The sequence below is a fragment of the Theropithecus gelada genome, chromosome 12 (assembly GCF_003255815.1).
Source record: "Theropithecus gelada isolate Dixy chromosome 12, Tgel_1.0, whole genome shotgun sequence".
In the NCBI taxonomy this organism is placed as follows: Eukaryota; Metazoa; Chordata; class Mammalia; order Primates; family Cercopithecidae; genus Theropithecus; species Theropithecus gelada.
In genome coordinates, this window is record NC_037680.1 from 73335272 (window position 1) to 73353283 (window position 18012).

At 37.8% G+C, this 18012-nt stretch overlaps 1 protein-coding gene across 3 annotated transcripts in view; it reads right to left on the reverse strand.

The window, feature by feature from the left end:
* PGAP1 (post-GPI attachment to proteins 1) overlaps positions 1-18012 on the reverse strand; it is an 83954-nt gene that overhangs the window by 54912 nt on the left and 11030 nt on the right. For all 3 annotated transcript variants that reach the window (XM_025405377.1, XM_025405379.1, XM_025405378.1), the window contains 5 exons: positions 15084-15255; positions 10799-10956; positions 6552-6604; positions 5001-5067; positions 648-753 (listed from right to left, as the gene is read on the reverse strand). In XM_025405377.1, the coding sequence (XP_025261162.1) occupies positions 648-753; positions 5001-5067; positions 6552-6604; positions 10799-10956; positions 15084-15255 (556 nt within the window). The remainder of the gene's footprint in view (positions 1-647; positions 754-5000; positions 5068-6551; positions 6605-10798; positions 10957-15083; positions 15256-18012) is intronic.

An 18012-nucleotide genomic window follows, 5' to 3' on the forward strand; every position in this document is an offset into this window, starting at 1 on the left:
ATAAAGAAGTGGTTTTCTGAACACTGGCTATATTAAAACAGAAAATCTAGTAATATACTTTCTATATGCTCATCACCAACTAGCATTCACATCAAGTAAAGTAAAAATCTGCTTGGTGTCCTTTAACTCTAAGGCATCATCAACATAAGGAAATAAATATTTCATTTCCCAAACAAGACATATAATTAAACCGGTATAATTTGCTTTATATTTAAATAGACAAAGCAAGTTATTTTGCTTTATATTTAAAAGCAAAATTTATCTGCAAAAGATATGTTGGTAATCCAAAAGAAGAACGAAGAATAACTGATAATTGAGGAACTGATAGGAGTCAAGAATAATATGGCACTTAGTTTATGTAACTGTTAGGAGAAGAGTCATTTAACTGAAATTTTTCTATTTGTCATGTTATTTTCAAGACAAAATTTTTATCAGCAACCTCTTACACATTGCTTCTTTTTCCCTTCCTAACCAAGAACTGCACCAGCATCATTATAGGGAAATTAATAATATATGTGTATATATATAATAGGATCCTAAAACTTGAAGTATCACAGTTTCAAAGATTTTGTCAGCTATAAACAAATTTACCTAAAATTAATAATGAAATACTTTATTTAAAATTAAAATATGTTATTGTCACCAACCTGTTAAGTCAGAAATTATAGCTGGATTTTCCTCAAAATGTTTTGATGGGTGTCTTATAAAGTGGTGACTCAAAACTGACAGTTTCTTCTTGGAATTTTGAGTTATCTAGAAAGAACATTGATACATTCTGTATTACTTTGTATCTATCGTAATAGCTCAATGACACATTGCTTCAGTAATAATGACAACAGCCAACACTTATTACTCTGAGGCACTGTTCTGAGCACGGTACATGAACTCACTCAATTATCACAAAAACTCTAAGAGATAATGATTTTATCTGCATTTTAAATGTGAAGAAACTAAAGCACAGAGAAATTAAGAAACTTGCCCAAGTTCACACAGCTATTAAGTCTGGGCTGGGATTCACACCCAGGCATTCTGGCTCTAGAGTCCATGCTTTCATTATTACGCAATAGTGCCTCTCAAGTAACATTTAAGAATAGAACATTATAAAAATGTATAGAACCAGAAGAGAATTTTAGAGATTCTCTGGTTTGTGATTCCAACATACCAGTTTCCAAATTCAGACTACTGCCAATACCATAACAAAGAATCCACTGGTCGCTAGAGGAAATAAATATTGTCAACTTTCCTACCATAGAAATTACTCTTTTATTCTATCCTTCTACTTGTTTTTTAATCCTGGCACAATAAAAAGTTGGCAACTTTAAAAAAGTTGTCATCCCTTTAAAAAAAGTATACTGGGGTATAAAATCCATTTGATATTGACCATTATTCAACTCTCTAGTTTAATAATTGAGGCCCTGACAGGTAAGTGACTTTCTCAACAACAGAGTGAGAATGGCAAAAAAGTAACAGTGAGGATCCAGGTCTACTAAACCTTTCCAGTCCCTTTGGAAGTCACCCAGGATTTGCTTGAACATTTTAATTTGCTACTTTGTAAGACCGTGCATTCCAATTTTAACAACTCTTACCAGGAGAATGCTTTATTTACAGCAAATATCTGATTCCTTATTACACTGCTATCTTAGATTGGGAGACAGTCCTTCAAAACTTAAAAGCTTGCTGTGTTCTCCATTCAAATAAAACATTTCTTCTGCAGATAAAACAACTTCAAACATATCAACCGTTTTTCACAGAACTCTTTTAGTCCCTTCACCATCCTGATTGCCTCCCCTGGATGAACTCAAGTTTGTTGATGTCCCCCTCAAAATATGATGCATGAAATAGAATACAGTTCTCTAGATATGGTATAAGTAGAGTGGAGGACAGTGGAGAACTTTTATATTAATTGATGCAAACTCTCTACCTCAAATAACTCAGTCTTATACTAAACTTGTTTGATGTTCTTAAGTGGCCACATCTGTTTGTAATCAATTAAACGTTACAGCCTGTCTATCAAAACTTCAGGCTGGGCGCAATGGCTCAGGTCTGTAATTCCAGCACTTTGGGAGGCCAAGGCAGGTGGATCACAAGGTCAGGAGATCGTGACCATCCTGGCTAACATGTAGAAACCTCATCTCTACTAAAAGTACAAAAAATTAGCCGGGCGTGGTGGTAGGTACCTGTAGTCTCAGCTATCAGGAGGCTGAGGCAGGAGAATGGCATGAACCCAGGAGGCGGAGCTTGCAGTGAGCCAAGATTGCGCCACTGCACTCCAGCCTGGGCGACATAGCAAGACTCCGTCTCAAAAAACAAAAACAAAAACAAAAAAACTTTAATTAAGACTGGATTCCACCATCCTTACTCTCAAGGCATCTACTCACAAGTTTTTACTCATCTACTCACAAGTTTTTAGCTATGACTTTTATGCTAATAACCACTAGAAATTACTCTGATTCTTGCCTTATCACCATGCTTAGGACTAATTATTCTTTGCATTTTAATTTCCCTGAATATATATGTTCTGCTTTTCTCCTGGACTATATGCTTCCTGAGGGTTAGATATCATACTTTAAGTTTTTATTTTCTACTATTTAGTCCAATTACACATAGTGAGTTTTTAAAACAAAACTGTTTCATAAACAGTATTTTTGATTCTTAGCAATATGGTTATCAAAAATTTCTCATTTTCCCCTTAAAATGCATAACACATTTATACATTCAGAATTATAATTTATTACATACTAGTACTATAGTTCTTTTCTCATCTTATGAGTTAATGGCAAAACATGATTTTATTTATTGAAATTAGTTTTATGTCCAGTTTTTTTAGGAATATACCTGTCTGAGGTATCCTGTTCTTCACTAGACGGAACAAGGTTTTTCCTAAGTTTACCAAATGTCAGTTCAAGTACAAACTGGTCTAGCAACTTTAATTGATTCTATTATTTTATCTAGTTGCACTCCCTCAAGTAGGCTTAGAACTTTTACCACAGTTATGTCTTACAGCTAAAACAATGTCAACAAACCAAAAAATGTTTGTGTTCCATGACAAATGTTTGTGTTCCATGACCAAGTCACAGTGTCAACAAGTCATAGGTGAAGCTTGTTTAAATCAATAAATATACTAACTTAATACCGAATCTTGTCACTTAAAATGTGGTAAAACACAAAATGATCTGGACCTTCAGGAGACAGCGAAGTATCTATGATTCTCTCTCTGAGTGGTTATACAGCTTTCTGAAGAGTTAAGGAAAAAAATCCCTATCCTTCTAAGAGAGTACACTACAGGGTAAAGGAGCTTTCCTCATTGTTAAGAATTAAGTACTGCCTGGAGACGTATTGAGAAAGAGGTCACCCATACTAGTCTCCCAAAGAATTGGAGCCTTCAGGTGAAACACTCCAAAAATATCTGGGCTGCAATGCTTTGCCATGAAAAAGACTACATAAAAACTAAGGAATTTTTTTCTCCAAAAGAAGAAGCCAGAGCCATAGTTCTCAAAATATTTCCATGGAACAAGATGACCTGAGTTAAAAGGCTGTTTAAGATGAATAATGGCAATCTGTTCCCAACTTACAAAAAAAAAAAAAAAATTAAGTTAATGGAAAGAATTCTCTGAATTTTGCTGAAATCCTGCTACCATTTATCTGCTAGCAGACAAGAAAGAGATAAAAGAGTAACATGATAACCTGTAAAGGATACTATGATTTCCATATGTTCTGCTAATTCAACAATTTGGAGAATTACTAGTTTGAAGAGTTTACACTGTGAAATTACACTTCATTACAAAGGTAAAACTTATAGAAGTACATAATTTAAGTTCTGGTAAGCTTAGGTTATTCAATAAATTACACATTTCGATCTTATCAGAAAGCTAAAGTGGTATTTTTTAAAAGCATGGTTCAAAACTGTTTAACAAACTCAGGAGGCTGAGGTGGGAGAATCACTTGAGCCCAGGAATTTGAGTCCAGCCTGGGCAACATAGTAAGAACTTGTCTCTCAAAAAGAAAAAAAGTCTAATAAGATAGATCATGATGTTTATAACATATTACAAAAAATTTATAAAATAGTTTGTAAGAACTATTTCCCCTACATTTAAAAAATGAAAGAAGGGGCCGGGCGCGGTGGCTCAAGCCTGTAATCCCAGCACTTTGGGAGGCCGAGACGGCCAGATCACGAGGTCAGGAGATCGAGACCATCCTGGCTAACACGGTGAAACCCCGTCTCTACTAAAAAAAGTACAAAAAACTAGCCGGGCGAGGTGGCGGGTGCCTGTAGTCCCAGCTACTCGGGAGGCTGAGGCAGGAGAATGGCGTAAACCCGGGAGGCGGAGCTTGCAGTGAGCTGAGATCCGGCCACTGCACACCAGCCTAGGCGACACAGCGAGACTCCGTCTCAGAAAAAAAAACAAAAACAAAAATGAAAGAAGGCCGGGTGTAGTAGTTCACGCCTGTAATCCCAGCACTTTGGGAGGCCAAGATAGGTGAATCACCTGAGGTCAGCAGTTTGAAAACAGCCTGGCCAACATGGTGAAATCCCATCTCTATTAAAAACACTGGTGGTGCACATACTCAGTCCCAGCTCCTCTGGAGGCTGAGGTGGGGGAATCACTTGAACCTGGGAGGCAGAGGCTACAGTGAGCCGAGATCATGCCACTGCACTCCAGCCTGTGCGACAGAGTGAGACTCCATCTTAAAAAAAAAAAAAAAAAAAAAAAAAAAAAAAAAAAGATATATGTCAAACTTTAAACAGGGGAAACAACTGGGGCAAGATTTAAGGTTCTCTCACTTTTCATCTTCATTGCATTTTATAAATTATTTGCAGCAGTTAAAGTAGTATGAGTAAAAGAAAGATATTTCCATTTTGGAACTAATTAAAATTGATATAAGGTATATGTTTCTGTTTTCATCAAAGTAAAAAAATTACATTAAATCTATCATGGCTGTAAATGATATAGCAAAGTAAAAGCTTTCACTTAAATAATTTTTAGTTTAAAAATACATACTTGTTTAGTATCAGCATCAATAAGATCAAAGAATGCTCGAACTGTAGTCAACTGCAATTGTTTACACCTAAGGAACAAAGTAAGTGTTACAAATAAAACTTTCTTAAAACATATACTTTTGATCAAAATATGCACAATTCTATTGTTTAGTGGAACATCTGAGTTTCCTTTAGTGCTCTAAACTCAAAAATTATGTAATAAATCATTCTTATTAAGCATATATCTTAAATATGACACCTATAAAAATAAAGCAAATTAAATCTTCCTGGATGTTGGCCAGAATTTTCAGGGTCCTTCTGTTTTCCCTAAATCCCCTCACCTAGCCTAGCCATAGATGTACTACCTACCCCATCTTTATATGCCTGAAGTATGTCATTCTAGCAGATACTACTGCTTGCACAGCCAGAGAAAAGTCAAGAGAATCTTTAAGCTGAAACACAATGAGATAAATATATCAGGGTCTGCCTATTTCTTGACCCATATGGATAAATTTAATTCCTACTTGGTTTTCCATGTGCTGCTCCATAGAATAGTCACTGCTCCATTAACCAAATCTGAATATGGTGATTGGCCAGAAGCTCACAAAGTCCTACCAAAAGTGCAGTTGATTCCACCCAACTAGGAAAAACTCAAAAACTTTGATATTTGCTGTTAGCTTCATTTGAGACTAATGCTATTGGGTTTTTGGGAGATTGTTTTACATGTTGTCACAAGGACCTTGGTCAAACTGAAACAAGAACCAAGATTAGAATTCCAAGCTTCTCGGCCGGGCGCGGTGGCTCAAGCCTGTAATCCCAACACTTTGGGAGGCCGAGACGGGCGGATCACGAGGTCAGGAGATCAAGACCATCCTGGCTAACACGGTGAAACCCCATCTCTACTAAAAAGTACAAAAAACTAGCCGGGCGAGGTGGCGGACGCCTGTAGTCCCAGCTACTCCGGAGGCTGAGGCAGGAGAATGGCGAAAACCCGGGAGGCGGAGCTTGCAGTGAGCTGAGATCCGGCCACTGCACTCCAGCCTGGGCGACAGAGCCAGACTCTGTCTCAAAAAAAAAAAAAAAAAAAAAAGAATTCCAAGCTTCTCAATTAATATTTTTTCCATAGTCTTATTTATGGATGCAGTTTTAAGAAAGTTAACAAACCAGGCCAGGCGCAGTCGTTCACACCTGCAATCCCAGCACTTTGGGAGGCCAAGGTGAGTGGGTCGCCTGAGGTCAGGAGTTTGAGAGCAGCCTGGCCAATATGGTGAAACCTTATCCCTACTAAAAATACAAAAATTAGCCGGGCGTGATGGTGCATGCCTGTAATCCCAGCTACTTGGGAGGCTGAGGCATGAGAATCACTTGAACCCGGGAGGCGAGAGGTTGCAGTGAGCTGAGATTGCACCACTGTCCTCCAGCCTGGGCAGCAGAGTGAGACTCTGACTCAAAAAAATAAAAAAAAAAAAAAAAAAAAAAAAAAAAAAAGTTAACAAGCCAATTAAATTACTATATTGAGGAGAAAGAGGACCATGACAAATCATCAAAATAAGTTATACAAGTATTAACTTACCACACAATGGAGAGGTGGTCTGTTGAGACCCAGGTCTTAGGCACTGCTGAACTCTAAAAGAAAAGAAAAAAATAATCAAACTTACGAAAAACACATTTGTTATTCTCCAAAAGGTCTGAAATTCTTACAAGCTAATATTTAGAAACACATAATATAGTCTCACTATATTGTGATGCCTAGACATTTTTAAATGATATTCTTATAAAAGGTGATCCAAATATATTAGAATTTTCCTCTATAAAACATAACTCTTTCTAAATATCACTCCTGGTTAGTCAAGTTTAAATTACCTTTTAAAAATTATTAAAGCAACCACAGACCCTTTCCTAAAGTTTAATGTCTGACCATTTTTTTTTTTTTTTTTTTTTTTTTTGAGATGGAGTTTCGCTCTTGTTGCCCAGGCTGGAGTGCAACGGCGTGATCTCGGCTCACAGCAACCTCCGCCTCCTGGGTTCAAGCGATTCTTCTGCCTCAGCCTCCGGAGTAGAAGGGATTACAGGCATGCACCACCACACCCAGCTAATTTTGTATTTTTAGTAGAGACAGGGTTTCTCCATGTTGGTCAGGCTGGTCTTGAACTCCAGACCTCAGGTGATCCGCCTGCCTCGGCCTCCCAAAGTGCTGGGACTACAGGCGTGAGCCACCACGCCCGGCAATGTCTGACTTTTTATTACTCAATGAGAGACAAGTTTAAGATTCTTTAATAAATCACAGTTAATGCATAAGTTGCAAAAGACATTCTGGTAATTTTAATTTTGACTAAACTACCATTTGATAGATTCTAAGATGTTATTTCTTCATCAGTGGTGTACCTAAGAAATACCTAGGCCTAAGAAGAGTTTTCAAACCAAATATGCCTGATCACAATTCCAAAACTACCAAATCTGACTTTCCCAAGTGGGGTCCAGGCTTATATATTTTGAAAAAAAAAATCCCTAGCTGATTAGGATGTATACAACTAGTAAAAGATAGATACAAGGACAAAAGGCTTCTAAAAAATTACGTATTTGCAGAAGGCTTCCTAACAATGGCACAGCACTCCTTTTCACACCAGATAATGATCTCTCTGTGAATAGCATCTTACACACAATAGGGGCTCATTAAGTAAATCTGATTGTATTTTTCATAGCATCTCTTTATGTACCATCAAAGAGACAAGGAGCTGCCATCACCAGAACTGTCAAAACAAAATGAAAAGAGTAGACTAACAGCATAGATGCCAGAAAATTTACAGAGGCCTAAAATGTCTCTTTAATAAATGAACTGAAAAAAAAAGATATGTATAACTTCTAAGGAATCACTATTACCCTTGATCTATAAAGTATCCTTGGGTTCCAAGTTCTGAAGTGGGAGGAATCTACAGCTTACTTGATGAATGTGTAAGTACTTGACATATTTAGAAATTACAGCTGATAGTTTACTAAAAAAAATTAGACAACCAGAGTTCACTGTAGTTCTTAAATTACATTAATGGTCAGTAGAGTAAGAACTCTTAGTAGACAGCATTTACCATTACCAATATAAAGTTGGTTTACTTTCATTCAGTTTAATTAATGCATGTGTGCTAGAGTTGAAAAGGAAAGGCAACACAAATTAAAAAATCATTTGCTCATGATTGTTGTGTTGAGAACTGCTAAATGTCTACCAAAATCCATTCTTTTTTTCTTGCACACTTGGCTAGACTTCAGCTCTTAGCCTGTCTTGCTTTAATATGTGACCAAGGCTGGGCATGGTGGCTCACGCCTGCAATCCCAACACTTTGGGAGGCCAAGGCGGGCAGATCATTTGAGGTCAGGAGTTTGAGACCAGCCTGACTAACACGGTGAAACCCCATCTCTACTAAAAAATTTTCAAAAAATTAGCTGGCCATGGTGGCGTGTGCCTCTAATCCCAGCTACTCAGGAGGCTGAGGCAGAAGAATCACTTGAACCCTGGAGGTGGAGGTTGCAGTGAGCCGAGATTGTGCCATTGCACTCCAGCCTGGGCAACAAGAGTGAAACTGCGTCTCAAAAAATAAAAAATAAAAAAAAATAAAAAAAAAAAGGACTGAGTTTTTTCTAATCGTATGTGAGCAGGAGCGATGTGTGCCATTTGTAGGCCTGACATTTGCCTCGTGTTCTTTCTTCCTTCTTGTAGTTAAAGATAACTGCAGCAACCCTGAAAGTAAAGCATTCAACATGGAATGCCTACTCTCACCCTGAGTTCCTGAATGGAAACTCATGGAAAACCACACCAACCTAAATATCCACCCAGGGCAGTTACGCGAGTAAAACATCAACTTCTATTGTGCTTAAGTGTCATTACCTGTGTGGGACTATATTACAGCAGTTTAGTCAACCCTCTTGATACAATTATGGTCTCTAACTTAAAAGATTTTTCCAGTCCTAATGGATGTAAATATCATTTAACTATTCTTGAGATAATCATTGAAAAATTGTTACTTGTTAATAATTTTTTAAAGTGAATATACATGTAGATATATGAAAGACTGGAATATCTGGAGGCTAAAAAATAAATCTTAGGTTATACAATGGCCAGCTTTGATAAAGTTCCATAAGTAAAATATCTTCATCAGAGATACAAAAATCAGAGATAACAAGCTCCCTTGAAAGCAACACATTATCAAACGGATTAGAAAAAATAGGGAAATACACACACACCCATGCCTACACACACACACAAAAAGATTAAAGTTCTTTAAAAGATAAGCTTTAGGATGTCGTATCAATACAGCACATGCTCCAGACAAGGTCCGGGAAATAAGTTACATCAAATTTCATATGACTAAATCATCTGTGTTTACAAGGAGTTGACATTTAGTCTTTTGAGGACTTCCAACAAATATCTGACCAAAATATTCAACACCAAATAGCAACATTCATACCTCTAACAATGAGGTTTGATAGATTTACTAATTTAGTTCCAAAGCTATTCTGGCTACATCCCAGTTCCTCTAGTTATATGAAAATGGTGGGTAATAGCAGAATAGCTTAATAATTTTTGTTCTATGTATGGCAAGCATTCAGTAAATAACCTATTTAATGAATGAACAGTAATCTAAAGTAGGATAACAGTAGGTGAGATAAACAAAGGAGTATCTATGAAGAGGTACAACTATGAAACAGTGACTTTCTAATGTTATCTCCTAAAAAGCAAAAGGAACAGACAGACTACATTCTATGCATTTTCTCTTTAGGAAGTAAGTTATATTTGGAGATGATGTGTATACCGAGTTAAGAAGCTAAGACCTTAACTGAAGACTTCAAGGTTAAATATACATGAAAGAAGTCCTAAGAGGAAACTTGACTCACTTTACATAGATTATGTATCCCAGTTAAAGATCAAATACTTGATGTCCTAGCAGGGAAGAATAAGTAGCAAATTAATTAATCAGGGTTCTACTTATACTATTTATACTGTCAAAGCTAATCATGCTGTTATAAAATAGGTAAACTTTCATTCAAGTTTAACATTCAGGAGTATGTGATATGTTTGATATTCCACTATGATTATATCTAGTACAACACTCAGATATAACTGGATTCCCCTTCTTTCCAGTCCACACATTCTTATATTTACAACTCTAATCAATGAACAGGCTCTTATTTTGGACAAGAAACCATTACTCCTCATAAATAAGGGTCATTTTCATCAAGTTTCTAAGATACTGTGTACTTACTTTTTTTTGTTTGTTTTTGAGTCAGAGTCTTGTTCTGTCATCCAGGCTGAGGGGAAGTGATAAAATCACAGCTCACTATAACCTTGAACTCTTGGACTCAAGTGATTCTCCTGCCTCAACCTCCTGAGTAGCTCAGACTATAGGCACTTACCACCATGCCTAAATTAGCCTGGATAATTTTAAATTTTTTTTTTGTATTTTGTAGAGATGGGGGTCTCCCTATGTTACCTAGGCTGATCTTGAACTCCTGGCCTCAAGCAGTCCTCCTGCCTTGGCCTCACAAAGCACTAGAATTATAGGCATAAGCCATGGTTCCTGGCCATCCTTTTTTACTCCCTATAGACATACGCATCCACAACTCTGCCCTCCAACACATTCATATTCATTCATTCATTCATATTCCCTCTTTCTCTCTTTCCCTCTCTCTCTCACACACATGCATGCACATACAGCAGTGCAACACCACTAACTCAGCAGTCATTACCACGCAGCTATACATTATTTCTTCTTTCATGCTCTACTGGGTCTATTACATTACTATTTCAGTAGAATCTTAAAAAAAGATTACCACAACAGATAAGGCACTGGTATGATGGCTTAATTTTGGTAGAAAAGTCAATCCTGAACGAACTTGGTAATCCCGGAATCCTCCAGCTACAGAAAGTGTGGTTAAATTTATGTGTCGAGCATTTAGAATCCAATAGTTGTTTACAGTCGTATAAAAATCTGGTAGGGAATAAAAAAGAGACATTAAAAAATAGTAGCCATTCCCTGAAAGAATAAGATATCTATACAGTAATATTAATATTTAACTGAATTTTTGCTTAAGTCATTTCATCTATAAACAGTGTGTTATTCACATTTCCCTACTTTCAGTAAAATCAGTATCTTTACACATATTCCTACTTCCCCATTAAATAAAAGTATAAATACTAAAAGTTACTAAAGGTATCAATAAAAAAAAATCCCAAATTTTACTAGTTTTGTATCCATAAGCAAACACGTTTCTACATTCCACAAGGGTGATGCTTATTCATGAGTCACACAGTATAGCAAAAAGAGAAAATAATAATATTCTTCCAAAGGTAAGAATTTACATTATCTTACAAATTATTGTATAATTTACAATATACATTAAATGTATACATTACAAACTGCATACATCACATATGTGCAGTATTTTATATATCAATTACCCTCAATAATGTGGTTTAAAAAAAGAGCGATAGACCCCTCCCTATGACGGCAGTGTCCCAGCTTAAAAAGCCTTAGCTTGGGAGGCCGAGGAAGGTGGATCATGAAGTCAGGAGTTTGAGACCAGCCTGGCCAATATGGTGAAACCCCATCTCTACTAAAAATACAAAAACTAGCTGGGCATGGTGGTGTGCACCTGTAATCCCAGCTACTCAGGAGGCTGAGGCAGAAGAATCACTTGAACCCGGGAGGCAGAGGTTGCAATGAGCCGAGACTGGGCAACAGAGCGAGACTCTGTCTCAAAAAAAAAAAAAAATGGCTTAGCAAATCTCTTCTGTGGCCAACCACCACCACACAAGCACTATTTAAATTCTTACAATCTATCAGGACAATACCATTGACGTTAGTCTTAGGACTATGCTACTGCGGAAAACCTCATGTTGGGGTTCAACCCATTTATTGTAACAAGTAGTTCAAAGGGAAGAACCTGCAGACAATTTTTCACTTTGTCTATTGAAGGTGAAAAAAGCCTAGTGTCAAAGATTAAACTGAGGCTAGGGCAGGGGATTTCTCAATTCTTTTTCTGATTATCAAAACTTAATGCATTTTTATCCTGGCATTTGATCCCACTCAGGGCTTCAAACATTGGGTACAGCAAGCTGCCCCCATTAAAGATCTCAGCAGTACTTACTTAGATTACCACCTAGCAGACTGACTCTTAACATCTGGAGAGCCTGGGATGTAAGTACCAGTGGGGCACACATGCCATATGTCTAGATAGTTTAAAAAGTCAAAAATCCAGCTAATAACCTGTTAAATCAAATATATTTTTTCTGCCTATCTTGAAAAATACATCATTGAAATAACCTGCAAGGCCAGGTTCAAATTAAGAATTCTCAGACACCTCAGAGTTAGCCACTGGATGGTGGTAGCAAGGGAAGAGCAGATCTCCAGTCTCTTACTGTGCTTCTCTTCCCATCCCAATTGGATCCCGCATGACAAGGGCCTCATGTGCACATGCAAGCTCTGTCTGTACTTTCTGCAGAGCTCTGCCTTGGCTACAACTCAAGCTTAGAATTCTACATACCTGCCCTCAGGAGAACAAAGAAAATAAAGAGACCCACACAGGTCTTGGAAGCAGGCTTAGGGCACATAGACAAGAAAAGTCTGGAGGCAGCCGGGCATGGTGGTTCACACCTGTAATCCCAGTACTTTGGGAGGCCGAAGCGGGCGGATCATGAGGTTAAGAGATCGAGACCATCCTGGCCAACGTGGTGAAACCCTGTCTCTACTAAAAACACAAAAATCAGCTGGGCATGGTAGCACGTGCCTGTAGTCCCAGCTACTCGGGAGGCTAAAGCAGGAGAATCGCCTGAACCCAGGAGGTAGAGGTTGCAGTGAGCCGAGATTGCACCACTGCACTCCAGCCTGGCAACAGAGTGAGACTCTGTCTCAAAAAAAAAAAAAAAAAAAGAAAAAGAAAAAGAAAAGTTTGGAGGCTTGGTTAGCTAGATCCCAGTGCAGAAGTAAAGACACAGCCTCCATGTGGGGAGGCTACTTAGCCTTCATACTTCTCACCCTCTGGGAAAGGGTAAGGGCAGAGCAGCAGGAGCCTCCAAAGTGCAGAGCCCAGTGCAGGGCCTCCTTCCTCCTACGGAAAGGCAGTATTTTCATCAAGTATAAGCAGGGAATCCACTTCTGAGGTCATATGGATCTCTGTCTCTCAAAACCTTAAAATTTTCATTCTAATTTTGACTTAGTAAAATAAAAAGAATAAATATAGAATAAAGAGGAAAGACTTGCTAATCACAGGAAAGGTACAGGATTCTTGACCCTAAGAATCACTTTCAGCCTGAGCCTTATAGAGACAGAACAGTGCCACCCTCCAAAGCAATAAAACCTATTGAGGGTGCATTCCTCAAATAATTTTTAAAAAATATATTTAAGTCATTCTAATTTAATCTATGCAGGTCATCTACATATACCACACAGAATGCAATAATATAAAGAGTTCTCAATTACAGTGACAAGTACTATGACTTTTAGCCTTTAATTTTTTTCCTAAACCTAAGGTCATTTAAGATTATTAGACTACAACAAATTTAAACAACTTCATTATTAAAATTAAGATGTTCTTTATTAAAAGACTTCTACAGGCAAAGTTTTAAAGGTACCAACAGAAAAACTGGGCCTCACAATAATTACTGTTGCACCAGATACTTAACAGCAAATAAATTATTCTTTGGCAATGCTGTTATGTCAAGGAGGGCACTTTAGAAAAACTACTTTGGTTTGGAGTCACCGGGAAATATTTCTCACTTAACTACAAACAAAATTTTCATCAAAATTAAGATAATGCAAATTTTTATAGGTAAGAAGCTATATACATTTACTAACCAGGAAGAATTCTTCCTAAGATTTTCTTCTACTCATATAATATTCCTATAAGCAGTGAGGATAATCTCTGACTTTTTTTAACAAAAATTTGAGAAAACAGACATTTAATTCTTATTCTGTGACATTATCACTTTTGATTAGATGATGTCAATCACAAACTCCTACATTTCATTCAAAATTCCTGCAAGATTATAGTATTATCTATGGTTTTATTTCCTATGTTAATGTACTTCAATTAACAGGCAGTACAGCATGCAGTTAAGAGCACAAGCCCAGAAGCAAGTTTACCAGGGTCAAATATCGGTTTCACTAGTTTCTTGACACATGACTCTGGGCAAGAACATTATCTTGGCCTTTTTTTATCCATAAACATGAGGATAATAATGGTACCTACCTCACAGGACTGCAGTGAGGATTAAGTGTGGTAACACATCACGTGAAGTCTTTAAAATCCATAACATAATAAGAGCTCAATAAATATTAGGAATTATACCTCATTATATAAAGTGTTAGCATACCTTTGTACTTAAAAACTAGACATTGCTACTATTTTACTTAAATATAAGCTTATTTTGGATAGAGTCCTAAAACAGTTAACAAAGCATAGGAAGCTTAAAGACATCTTAAGAGACAGGGTACCATCCTCAAAAATCACTAAACTGGCCAGGCATGGTGGTTTATCCCTGTAATCCCAGCACTTTGGGAGGCTGAGACAGGCAGATCACTTGAGGTCAGCAGTTCAAGACCAGTCTGGGCAATATGGCAAAAACCTGTTTCTACTAAAAATATAAAAATTAGTGGGGCTGGTGGCACACACCTGTAATCCCAGCTACTTGGAAGATTGAAGCATGAGAATCGCTTGAACCTGGGAGGCGGAGGTTGCAGTGAGCCGAGACTGCACCACTGCACTCCATCCAGCCTGGGAGAAAGAGCAAGACCCTCCCTGTCTTTAAAAAAAAAAACAAAACAAAACAAAAAAAACAACTAAACGGAAGCCCTAGTGCCTAAGAATTATAAAACACATGTCAACCACGTTAAGATGCTATGGACAGACAAAACTTCACAGTAGCTTCAATTATAAGCCTAAGTTCAAAGATATAAAGAGACACACACTCAGAATTGGAGGTGCTGATTTGCAACCGAGTTGCTTCATACATGGATAAATTTGTAGCATATTCTAAGGGGAATAGCCCTAGAGATTTATTTATTTAATCTTAAGCAACAATGGGGAGGTCAGTTAATGTTTACCTAACAGTACTCACCTGTAATGAAACGATCTAATGGCATCACAGGAGCAACATGAGGTGTGGCTTGTGTGATAAGAAGATTTATCAGATCGTGCTTAAAATTTTTCAGTGTAAGCAATGCTCTTGCAACGAGGCCACCCATAGAATGACCAATTATTGCCACACTTTTTGGAGCAAATTCTTGACCCTATTAAAATAAATCACCATGTCATAATTAATACTTTTTTAAGTATTTAAAAAATACTAAATATTTCTCTCTGCATACGAGCAATTTTATAGGAAAAAGAAAATCAAACTATATAACCTCCCACCATAAGGTACAGAAGTACATTTTCATATAGTTTTAATTAGTGTACACACACTATTTTGTATTCTGCCAAACATTTTTAACAGGTATATCTTGGTTTTCTGGGCCAATAGGAACAGTTGGTCTAGCAAATCATGTTTATACTGGTTATTACACTACATGTAATCTGAGGCATAATTACATTTCGCATGTACAAGATTATTAGGTTTTACAAGACATAAGAAATCAGATAATTTGTTTGAAACTGAAAATATCACCCAAAAAAGGCCAAGATGATTACAGTTGTGATAGCAATATACTACCTTATCATGTTATCTTTTATCTCATCAAATTATTTCTCTATTGTGCATTTTGGTTTAAAAATGAAGCAGCATTCCAAACATTTATTCACTGACAATTACAATATTTTATTTTTTAGATAAGTGCTTTTCAAGAAATCTTTTATTTTCAACAATCTCCTCAGTCTCATTACCAGACTTTTGCTCATCACCCCCAACACGGATCCTTCCTGTGTACCATCTCTTCTCAATGAGTAGAGTGAATCTTGTGCAGAAGAGTTAACATAGGAGGCCTGAGACTACTGTCCTTGGCATGGGCTGGATACAACGTTGGCTCTTGGCTGGAATCTGGAACCTTATATTTTGGGGGGAGATTCCCACCATTCCCTAAATGATAAGAGTGTCTAAAATGTTTGTGCAAACAATACGTTTTATGCTGAACACCTGCTGTCCTCCAGGCTGGAAATTTGGTATGTGCTAGGCAGAGGGTATCTATGTGATAAGTCCCCAGTAAAAACCCTGGGCGCTGAGTCTCTAATGAGCTTCCCTTGTGTACACTATTTCAGCCATGTCATAATATGCTGGTATAGGAATTAAGTGGATCCTTGGTGATCTCCAATACAGACCTGATCTTAGCGAAACCTATCCCCTTTGACCTTCTCAAGTACATCACTCTAGGAATCCTTCTCATTTTCTTCTTGCATTATTGCATTCCCTATCTACTAGATCATTTTCATTAGTGTACAAATATACTGGCATTCTCTCTTAAAAATAAAAATAACTCCCTTTTAATTCTCCCTTTCCCCTTAGTGACTACTTTACATTTCTTTACAGCAAAACTCTAAAAACAAGTTGCAGGCCAGGCGCGGTGGCTCACGCCTGTAATCCAGCACTTTAGGAGGCCAAGGTAGGTGGATCACTTCAGGTCAGGAGTTCGAGACCAGCCTGGCTAACATGGCAGAACCTGGTCTCTACTAAAAATACAAAAATTAGCTGGGCGTGGTGGCACGCGCCTGTAGTCCCAGTTACTCGGGAGGCTAAGGCAGGAGAATCACTTGAGCCCAGAAGGCGGAGGTTGCAGTGAGCTGAGATCACGCCACTGTACTCCAGCCTGGTGACAGAGTGAGACCCTGTCTCAAAACAAACGAACACAAATCTCCAATTTCTCAACTTCCATACACTCTTGAATTCATTTCAATCAGACTTTCACCCCAACATGCCACCAAAACTGCTCTTGCTAAATCACCAAGGAATCCAATGGTCAATTCTTAATTCTTTTTTTTTTTCTGAGACAGGGTCTCACTCTGTCACCCAGGCTGGAGCACAGTGGCACAATTCATGGCTCACTGCCGCCCCAATCTCCTAGGCTCCGAGTAGATCCTCCTACCTCAGCCTCCCAAGTAGCTGGGACTGCAAGTGTGCACCACCACGTCCAGCTAATACACTATATTTTCTTTTTTTGTAGACACAGGGTCTCACTATGTTGCTTAGGCTACAATGGTCAGTTCTTAATCCTCATCTTATTTGACCTATCAATAACATTTGACACAGTTGATCATTTCTTCCTTCTTTGAAATATTTAAGTTAGTTTCTTTGACAACAAACTCTCCTGGTTCTCCCTTTGCCTCACTGGCTCCTCCTTTTTAGTTTGTTTCTAGTTCCTTCTCATCTCTCCTCATTTCTTAAAACTGAAGTCACTCAGGCCTCAGCCCTTAGATCACTTCTCTTTCATAGCTTTGTTGAAACCATCGGTGATCTCTTCCAGTCTAGCGGCTTTAAGTGTATCTACACACTGTCAACCTCTCAGTAATTATCTCGAGACTGTACTCCTTCTCTTGAACTCTAGCCTTGAACTCCACCTGTACAGTAGCATACATGGAATGCCTAATGTGCATCTCAAACTGAATCTGTCTAAAACTAAACTCTTCATCTCCTCTATATCTGTTCCTCCTACACTCTTCCCTACCTCTGTTAATGGCATTTCAATCTTTTCAGTTTAGCCAAAAAACTTGGGGTCATCCTTAACTCTTCTTTTCCTCTCACTTTGCCCTTCCATATCTGATCTGCCAGCAAACTGTACTACCTCAACCTTTAAGATTTACACCGATCTGACAATTTCTCATCACTTCAACTGCCACCACCTTGATTTAAACCACCACTATGTCTTGAACACACCCCACCACTTCCTCCTTAGCATGCCACTGTTTTATAGCTACTTTCCCTGTGCAGCATGGCATTCAAAGATTGAAAAACACACATTTTTAGAGCCCCTTTCTTTGTCTCACTGTCTTCTTTCTCATACTGCTTCAGCAGCCCCCAATTCCAATTCTCTGCTTTCTTTAGCTAAGTGATATCAATG